The 10,315-nt window shown below is 45.6% G+C and overlaps 1 protein-coding gene across 1 annotated transcript in view; it reads right to left on the reverse strand.

The window, feature by feature from the left end:
• LOC113958015 (exocyst complex component 4-like) overlaps positions 1-10,315 on the reverse strand; it is a 52,949-nt gene that overhangs the window by 16,797 nt on the left and 25,837 nt on the right. The window contains exon 3 of the mRNA XM_027665979.1: positions 9,130-9,324. Coding sequence (XP_027521780.1) covers positions 9,130-9,324 — 195 coding nt within the window. The remainder of the gene's footprint in view (positions 1-9,129; positions 9,325-10,315) is intronic.

The following is a 10,315-nucleotide window of genomic DNA, read 5'->3' on the forward strand; positions in this document are numbered from 1 at the left end:
CCTGTCTTGGCAGAGAAAACTGGGACAGATTGAGCCAAAGCCATGGAAAAAAAAAACAAGCCGAGAAAAGGAAAGGGAAGTGAAGGTGTTGGACTTAAAATTGCACCTGGGGAAGAGTGAGAAAATGTGTTTTGACTGTGTTCTCTTTTCTTCTCCCACCTCAGAACCCAAAGCACTCACCAGAAGCTTCAGTTAAGCAGCAATTAATTAAGCTGGTTAATAAATTTAAGTTCCCAAACTCGAGGCTGTCGTGCCTGAAAAATTCCCACATTTTCCGTGGGCAGTGGAGGAAATCACAGAATGGATGAGGTTGGCAGGGACCTCAGGAGGTCCTCAGGTCCAACCCCCTCAGGCAGGGCCACCCAGAGCCTCACAGGGCCATGTCCAGATGGCTTTGGAACATCTCCAAGGATGGAGACACCTCAACCTCCCTGGGCAGCTGAAGTGGGATCTGATGGACACAGGGAACCTCTTGGGGTTCAGTTTGTGCCCAAGGCCTCTGGTGCCATCTCTGGGCACCACCAGAGCCTGGCTCTGACTTTTTCCACCCTCCCTTCAGGTGTTTACAGGTATTGAGAAGATCCCCCTGGACCCTTCCCTTCTCCAGGCTGAGCAGTCCCAGCACTCCCAGCTTTTCCCACATGTTCTAGTCACTCATGATCCTTCTGGAAGAGGCCAACTCCCAAAAATCAGAAGCCTGTTGAGCACTTTGAGCCTCCTCTGCTGGAAACACTTAATGAGTAACTGATTAAACCTGCTTTACACTGCATTTAGACCTTTTAATTACAAGCTTGACATGACTTTTACCAATTAATTTATCAATTATTATGTGTTTCATCTGGGAATTTGTTCCGGTATTTTGGTTGCAAAGGTGAATCAAGATGAAGCTGAAAATTTATGGCCTTTGAGGGTGGGACATCTGACACATGGGATACATGGAAAACTTGCACACAGCAAAAATCCAAAGATTGGGAATTGCCTGTTACCAAACTGCCACAGTTGGTATCAAGAAAAATCAGTGAATGCCAATTAATAAAGATGACCCTGAACTTAAAGAATATCCAGATGATCCTAAAGCAGGGAGCCTTTAACTAAAACCATGGAAAATGGGAAAAACACACAGATCCATGACAGCTATTCCTGACTGTCACTGCTTCCCTTCCTCATAAAAATAGGAAAAAGGAGAAAAGGAGCACAGGATTAATGAGGAGCTGATGGTGAACAGCTCTCAGTGTTGATTAGCAGCCTGGATATTATATTATATTAATTATATTATATGTGATGGAAGAAACTGCTCCTGGTTTTGTTCACCTTTAAACAGCCCTGTAAGAATTAACAAGCAAAAAGCAAACAAAGAGCTATAAAAGAAGATAATTCCTTTGCAATATTTTGGAAAGAGCTGAGCTCACTCCCCCTCCCTGAGACAAAAGGATTTGCTGACCAAGTGATGCACAAAAAAGGGGGGACTGATACAGATGATTGAGGCCGAGAGGGGGAGAGGTTTGGAAGATCAGTTTGAAGGATTCTGAGCTACACACACACATAAAAAAGTGCTCAGGTTGCAGGAAAACAGCTCATCCTGACACAAACATTCCACACAAACTGATTTGATGGGGGAAGGACAGGGAAAATGTTCATACAGGACCTGGGTTAAAGGGTTACTTTTCACCTTCACACAAAGCACAAATGTCCTGTATTTTTTCGAGTGTTTCAGTGGCAATGACCAAACCTGCTGTTTTCCCTCCAAAAAACTTTTAAATATTTATCAAATTCTGTTCCTCGCTCGCTGTCCTTTCCCTCCAGCTCCATAAATTTCATTCCTTGGAATTTGCCTCAGCCCTGTCAGCCATCAGTCATCTCCTCCCTCCTTCACTCACTGTAATTCATCACTGTCTGCCCAGCAAGAAAATGCTGGAACCAAACACGGGAACAGAGGGGGCTAAAAACAAGGATTATCCAACTGCTCACTTGGACTTGAACACAAAACATGAGCAAATTTCTACACCAGTGTGGTCAAATGACTTCCCTGAAGTGGGAAAGGCAGGATATCTGCTGGCAGCACAGATTTTTTTTCCTTCCACTTTTCATTTCCATACTTTATTTGCCTCTTGATTGAATTCAATCTTCACTCAGTTGCAACTGCCATTAAGGAAAGTCTATTTTTCAAAATCATCTCTGCCCCAAAAGACTTTTCTTTACACTAATGATGCCTGGAACAAGGAGGTCCCAATGCATTAAATTAAAACATCAGGATTTGCCTTAATGCAAACCTGCAGTTTCCCAAATTTATTCTCTTCCTGCCTTCCAATGACACTTCAAATCTTGGCACTCCCTGTGTCCCATCTCTCTGCTGCCAAAGGCACCTTTAACTCCTTTCTATCAGTTATAGAATCCCAGAATGGTTTGGGCTGGAAGGGACCTTCATCCAGTTCCAATCCCAACACCTTCCACGATCCCAGGTTGCTCCAACTTGGCCTTGGACACTTCCAGGGATGGGGCAGCCACAGCTTCTCAGGGCAAACCTACTCAATTCAACAACTAATTTACCAGATTTTATTACAGAATTCATAAATTCACTGAAGATTTCTATTAAACTGTGGTGCCAGACAAGCTCTGCCTCCTTCCCAACCAGGCACAGTGTCCACACATCTTCATTTAGGAGCTTGAAGTTCTCCTCCAGCTCCCCCTGGAAATGTTTCTTCGACCAAACCGTTTTCAGAATTACTTGGTAGCACTCTGCCAACCTCACCAGGCATAAATCAGATTACTGCAGTGGAAAACTCGTGTTAAATTCATCCCAAATGTTACGAATGCTTTCCTAAAAACCTGAATTTATTACACCTTTTCACACACCATTCGCCGGCTTTAAAGCTGCCTTTTCAAAAAATAAATCAGTCAGATTGATCCAGATTATTTTATGCTGTCCCATAACCCTCCTGCAATGATTTCTCTTCGCTGCAATATTTTTACCAGGGACAAAAAAAAAAAAATCACAGCTTACAATCCAGAGTTTAAAAAAAAGAATTCCTGGAAAGATCAGCGATTACTGGAAAAGCATCTGCTGGATTCAAACCCTGCTCTGGCTTCATTAGGGTGTGTTTTCTTGTTTAATAAACTTTCAAATGAGTGGTTGTGATGAGCAGAGCCAAGAGCCCTCCCCCCAGAATGCTCTGGAGAGATCTCTCAGCTTGTTGGTGCATTAACGAGGAGCTGGGGTCAAGCACGTGGCAATGCAAATGAGGAGCATTAGGCACCCACAGCTTAATGAACAGGCTGCTCAGATAATGCAAATTACAGGATAAAAAGAATGAGATCAACTTATTGATAAGTACACCGAGGTGGGGGAAAAATAATGATAGGATGTTTCAAAGGGGAAAAAAAAACCTCCACGTTTAATGTGTTTAAAACTAGGCTGGGAGGTTTATTAAAAAAATAATCAAAGCAGAATTGAAAGAAAGAAAAAAGATACGGGAAGGAGGTGAAATATCTTCTAAGAACACAGAGAATCAATTCTTGTAAAGAACTTGCAAGTATGTAATTGGAATCATGGAATGTCCTGAGTTGGAGGGACCCACCAGGATCATCCAGACCAGCTCCTGGCCCTGCACAGACACCACAAGAATCCCACCTTGTTCCTGAGGGTGTTGTCCAAATGCTCCCTGAGCTCTGGCAGCCTTGGGAAGTGCCCACTGCCCTGGGGAGCCTGGTCAGTGCCCAACCACCCCCTGAGGGAAGAAGCTTTCCCTAAAATCCAACCTAACCCTGCCCTGGCACAGCTCCAGCCATTCCCTGGGGCCTGTCACTGTCACAGGGATCAGAGCTGCTCCTCCTGAGGGAGCTGCACATCCCGGGGAGTCTCCCCTCAGTCTCCTCTTCTCCAGCTGAACCAGCCAAGTGCCCTCAGGCACATTTTGTGTGGCCCCTCCAGACCCTTCCCCAGGCACCAAAAGCCCGTGATTTCCATCCCTGTGTGCATCCCCAGAACATATCCCACGTATCCACCAACATCCCAAAACCCAAGCTACCTCCACCTCACCTGCCCCTCACCCTGACACATCACCAGGTTGGCCAATCATTAATAATTAACACAACACAGACACATCTCACAGCAGGTAACGAGAAATACAACCCTTGAGATGCCACTTCTCAAAAGGCTTCTTTGGGAACAGTAAGGTCAGGGGTGACAGGACATATTCACCAGGAAAAGACTTTAAGCCAAGAACCATTACACAAATAACATTATTTGTGTAATTCAGGGGAAAAAAAAAAAAGAGAATTTCAAGCAGAGTCAAAATTTAAATTTACCATTAAAGCCATTTCTTTACAACCCCAAACCAAAAGTCTCTTATATTTCCCCTTTTCAGCATTAATTCCAAAATATAAAACTCTTCCAGGGCAGCACCTGAATCCCAGGGCTGCGACAAGGAACGCAGAAACAAAATGAAAGGCTGTTTTTATTGATTTTCCTTGTTCCAACTGAAAGGCAGAGAGTAAATAAAATGCAGGCCAGGAACTGCATTGCTATTTTTATTTATTTCCTGATTCCAGGCTACTTGTGCGTGTAAAATGCCTGCTCACTACACGGGACTTTTAATTGAAAGCCTCTCCTGGGTGTATCCCGAGGAAAGCCACGGGTAGCAGCTCCAGTCAAGTAATAAAAATGAAAACTCAACAATGCCCAGGGCTACAAACAGCCACAGTTTTCCAGGAGGACATCAAGGACTCCAAATGCTCTCACAGAGGGCATGGAATGTTGGGGAACACCGTTATTGAGGAGGACACGGACTCATGGAATGGTTTGGGTTGGAAGGGACCTTAAAGATCATCCAGTCCCACCCCTTGCCCTGGGCAGGGACACCTTCCACAAGCCCAGGTTGCTCCAAGCCCCCTCCAACCTGACCTGGGTGGAACTGGATGATCTTTGAGGTCCCTCCCAACCTGACTCATTCCATGATTCCTTGATTTCTGCACAGCATTTCCATTTATCCAAACACCTTTGATTTCTGCCCACGTTGTCACCCACTAAGTCACCAGGTTGGGTTGTGAAGTCCTGCAGTTAAAAAAATAGATCATTTTTCTGTAAAATGCTTTGGCAGCATCTCCAGTTTGGTTTGCTCCCAATGGAAAGGTGAGATTTCGGGACGAAGCAAAATTTAACCCAACAGAGATCATACAGCCTGTGGAGCTGAGAGAAAACACATTTAATTCCTCCTAAGGATGCCAGTGGTGAGGATGGAAAATGCCCTCATTTTCCTGCAGTGCCACCTCCCCTCCTGCCCAGCTGCAGGCTGAGCCAAGAGGGTTTAATTGAATCCAACAGCAAATATCAGGCACCAGCTCCACCCCAGAAACTCCGACTGGTACAGAGAGAAAGTGCTCAGCCTCCAAAAAAACCCTGCTGCAGCTCCAAAAAAACCATCCTGATGCTGGTATTCACATCAGAAAGCAGAGCAGGAGACGTGTATTATTGTTTTCCTGACATCAGGAAACTGAAATGTTAAGTCCTTAACGTGGAAAAAAGGGAAGGAATGTTGGAGCATTCCCTGGAGAAATGAATTACTGTCACTTGAGCTTTGTGTTTCCTGGGACAAAGACACTCAGGCTACAGTAAAACACTGAGTTCTTCACTCTGGAACACAAGGATGTGTGAAGTAAAGTGAACACAGGTCAGAGGGCCCCATCCTTCCTTTTTTCCACTTTTACTTTCTTTCTTGTTGTCCTAACAAAAAAAATAAAAAATAAAAAATTCCCAACTGGCAACAGGAGTTATCCTCCCTCCTATCCTGTGGATTGATTTCTGCAGTTTCATGGTGTTTTCTCACCTGACACAATCCCTGGACTAATAAATCAAGTTCAGAGTAAGTGTTTCATGGTCTATCAGAATTAAAAGATTTAAAAAGAAAAAGAACTTGATCTATTTTGAGAAAGTGGTATGAGTTCATTAAAATTGCAAAGCTGGACACATAGAAGTCAGGACATGCAAAGAAAGTAGCCTGAAGAGGTTTTATTTAATCCTATTATGATATGACCTTTAATTACTTGATTCAGCAAGGCTTCTTCAACTGCTTTTAGCATTTTATCTCTTAGACTGTATAAACAAATGGCAAATATTAAGTTCTCCCTCTGGATAAGCCCTCTAAGATCAAGCCCAGCCGTTTCCCAGCAGTGCCAAGGCCACCACTGACCCATGTCCCCAAGTGCCACATCCACAGGGATTTTAAATCCCTCCAGGGATGGAGACTCCACCCCTGCCCTGGGCAGCTGTGCCAGGGCTGGACAGCCCTTTCCATGAAGAAATTTTCCCTAATATCCAATTTAAACCTCCCCTGGCCCAGCTTGAGGCTGTTCCCTCTCCTCCTGTCCCCTGTTCCCCTGGGAGCAGAGGCCGACACCTCCCCAGCTCCACCAGCTGGGTTGGAAAGAGTGAGAAGGTCCCCCCTGAGCCCCTTTTTGTGTTTTATATTAAGCAGAAAACACACACAAATGGGTGCCTGTGCTCTCAACTGCCACATGAAAATGAACATTTCCATCAGCAATCGAGTCTGGGAAAGATCCACCTCAGGAAAAGTCACCTCGGTATCAACTCACACCATGAAAAACCCACAGAAAGAAACTGCAAATAACTAAACCACATTCCATCTCCAACGGGAGTTTTATCTGTTCCAGACAACCCTAATTTCTCCAAAGCTTCCCAGCTCAAAGGGTGCTGGAATTAGGTTCTTTTAAGACAACCTGTGAGGCTGCAATTATAGGACAGCAAAGCTGATCCTACACCAGCTCTGCTCTGTTCTTGGGATGCTGGAGGAGCACAGAACGTGAACAGTTGATGTTTGAAGCTGTGCTGCTCTGGGTGCACGCAGAACCAGAAAGAAAAAAAGAGCTGTCACTTCAAATTTTGAACTTCACACAAATGTAAGCTGTCACAAACTACCTCTGCATTGTGTTTGTACGACTGGGAGAAGCTGCCACTCTTTTATTAACAATCCTTCCCCGCATTACTCAGTCACTGCACATTAGAACCAGCAGCTGGAGAGTTCTGAGTGATAATGAAACCTGTAACAAGCCATCTCCAGCCTCCTTTTCCAAACAATAAGGGAATTAAAATTTCAATTTAAATGCAGGGGGGTTCGAAACACGCTTCAGTGGCAAAATTACTTCAATTAATGTGAGTGGAATACAAAGAGCAGGCTGCAGGAGTGGGATGCAGCGAGCAGAAATGATGCCCTGACAGTGTTTGCATCCACCTCAAACGGGGTTGCAGAGGTCTAATTCCAACAAGGATCCAGGGACAGCATTAATGAGGGCTCTGATTCCAACATGAGGGATAAAAACTCCTTGTTGGATCACTCTGGGCTTTTCCCACCATGTGTTCTCCTTGAGGAGTGAAACCAAAGGACACTCTGCCTCCCTGACAGCTCAGCAGTGATTTTACATAATATCCATCTCATATCCAAGGGGAAAGGAATGATCCTGCAGCCAGGCAGTGACTACAACATCAGAGCCCCACAGAGCTGTGTTAACAGGAGATGGCAAATGGCTAGGGAGCCCATGGTGAAATTTTGGCCAGGAAAAGGTTCCAAATGCAAGGGAATTATTGTTTTCTTTATTATTGTTGCTTTATACAGGTACATTTGTCCTCAAATGAGGATTGCAAGTGTCAATGAGAGGCTGAAATAGAACGTTCGGGTTCCACTTGAGCTCTCTCTGCACTCCTTGAGATATGAAAAAAACCCCCATGAACTAACAGCTGCTTTTTGTATCATTATTATTTGATTTACTGGAAAATATTCTCTGTCCTGGAAACAAAAAAGAACCAGACAAACAACACAAAACAGCACAATACACTGCAGAAAACTATTTATCAGCGAGGTCTGCACTGTCTCTCTCTCATAGCCATGAGCAACCTCACCCACACACACATATCTTTATGTATGTATCTTTATAAATTATATATATATACAAAAAAATACACCCAAAATATTGCACAACAACATGATATTGGACAGGCACTGTTATAAATTGGAACACCTGGACACGGCTGACACGTGTCTTCATAGAATCACAGCATCAGCTGAGTTGGAAAGGACCTCTGAGATCATCAAGTCCAACTCTTGATCCAACACCGCTGTGGTTCCCAGCCCATGGCACTGATGCCACATCCATCTTTTTAAAAATCCCCAGGGATGGAGAATCCACCACTTCCCTGGGCAGCCCATTCCAATGGCTGAGCACCCTCTCTGCAAAGAAATTCTTCCTGATATCCAACCTAAACCTCCCCTGGCACAGCTGAAGACTGAGCCCTCTTGTCTTGCTGATCCCTGCCTGGGAAAAGAGACCAAATCCCCCTTGGCTCCCCCCTCCTGTCAGGGAGTTGCAGAGAGTGAGGAGGTCTCCCCTGAGCCTCCTCCTCTCCAGGCTGAGCCCCCCCAGCTCCCTCAGCCTCTCCTCACAGCACTTGTGCTCCAGTCCCTTCCCCAGCCTCGCTGCTCTTCTCTGCCCCTGCTCCAGGATCTCAATGTCCTTCTTGAACTGAGAGGCCCAGAACTGGACACAGAACTCGAGGTGTGGCCTCCCCAGCGCTGAGTCCAGGGGCAGAATCACTTCCTTGGACATGTTGGCCACACTGTTCCTGATCCAGGCCAGCAGCCATTGGCCCTCTTGGCCACCTGGGCACACTGCTGGCTCATGTTCAGCTTCCTGCCCAGCCCAACTCCCATCTCCCTTCCTGCCTGGCTGCTCTCCAGCCCCTCTGGCCCAGCCTGGAGCACTGCATGGGGCTGTTGTTGGACCTGGCCCTTGGCCTTGGGGAACCTCATCCCCTTGGAATCAGCCCAACTCTCCAACCTACCCAGGTCCCTCTGCGGAGCCCTCCTGCCTTCCAGCTGACTGACACTCCCCCCCAGCTTGGTGTCATCTATAACAGAATTAAACCCTTTTCTCATCTCATCCTCAATTAACCGCTCCAGAGTTTTTTTTCTCACCTCCTATCAGGCATCAACCACTTCGATTCTGTTGTTTCTCGGTTCTTTGGGGTTTTTTTTTTCCCCCTCCTTTCTTTCCTTTACCCAAAAGGGGGGGGCAGAGGGGGAGGGAAGCTCTTTTCCCTGGGTCCTGAGGACCCCATCTCACCAGCATGTCGGTGGCGTTGAGGTAGCGCTTGCTGGCCATGCACTGCTCCAGCTTCTGAGGGACCTGCTTGATGTTCTCGATCTCATCCAGCAGGTTCAGGACGTGCTTGTGCTCGATGCCCTCGATCCACAGCTTGCGCAGCTCGTCCCTCTTGCAGTGCAGCAGCATCTTGCAGGACAGCAGGTTCTCCTTCACCTGCAGCGACACGGCAAAGGGTTCGTTCAGCCTGTCCTTGCAGCTGAGATCAGCCCATTCCCACGCTCACTTCTGATGCCAATTTTATGCCCCCAACAAGGCAAGGACGAAGGAACTGCTCAGAGACAAAGTTTGTAGCCTTTAAGCAGGAGGTATGGCTTTATTCAGGGGAAGCAGCCAGGTCGCCCCGGGCAACTGCTTCCATCCAGCAACTCACAGCTGGTCTTTTGATACAATTTTTGGCAAGTAATTGCATAATACAATATGAATATTCATGATATTGCAACAGACAATTTTAATATTCATAACTGGTGGAGTTTAGGCGGAGTTAGAGGTGTGGTCTTCAATTTGGGGAGAATCTGGGAGGGTCATTCCTGTTCTTCAGCCTCAGAGGCCCCCAGCCCTCCTATCATCCTCTTCATGAACTTTGGGAACTTTCCTACCTTGGCTACCTTTCTAGTGTATTTGGTAGAAGTTCCTGATATCTTGGCAAGGTGTACCTATGTTTTGACTCGCTTTCCTTCTTTATCAGCCTTTGTTTTCCTTCTATATATTTAATTTAGCCTCTTAGTTCTTTCTGTTTTCCTGAGTACATCTGTTTCTGTTCTCCTGTGTCACTGTGTTCTACACACCTTAATTAATTATTGCTCCGCTGTTTCTAAGACCAAGTTTTCTGTGCTTTTGCTTAAAATCTATATTCTGAATTTAACTCTCTACTTTTCATATTGGTACATTACATTTGCTTTCTAGGCCTTGCCTGGCTTCACTTCTGACAGACTGTAACCAAAGCCCTCAATCTCTGGTTGCTCCTCTGGCTGAAGGGAACTGCACAGGACACACAAATTGGAACTTCTTCTACGGTGAAATGCTTTTTAATACAAGTTCTACATCACTAGGGAATATTTGGAGATGAGGTGATGTAAAATCAGGGAATATTTGGAAAGGAGGTGATCTAAAATCAGGGAATATTTGGAGAGGAGGTGATCTAAAA

The sequence above is a fragment of the Corapipo altera genome, unplaced genomic scaffold (genome assembly GCF_003945725.1).
Source record: "Corapipo altera isolate COAL_440 unplaced genomic scaffold, ASM394572v1 178, whole genome shotgun sequence".
NCBI lineage: Eukaryota > Metazoa > Chordata > Aves > Passeriformes > Pipridae > Corapipo > Corapipo altera.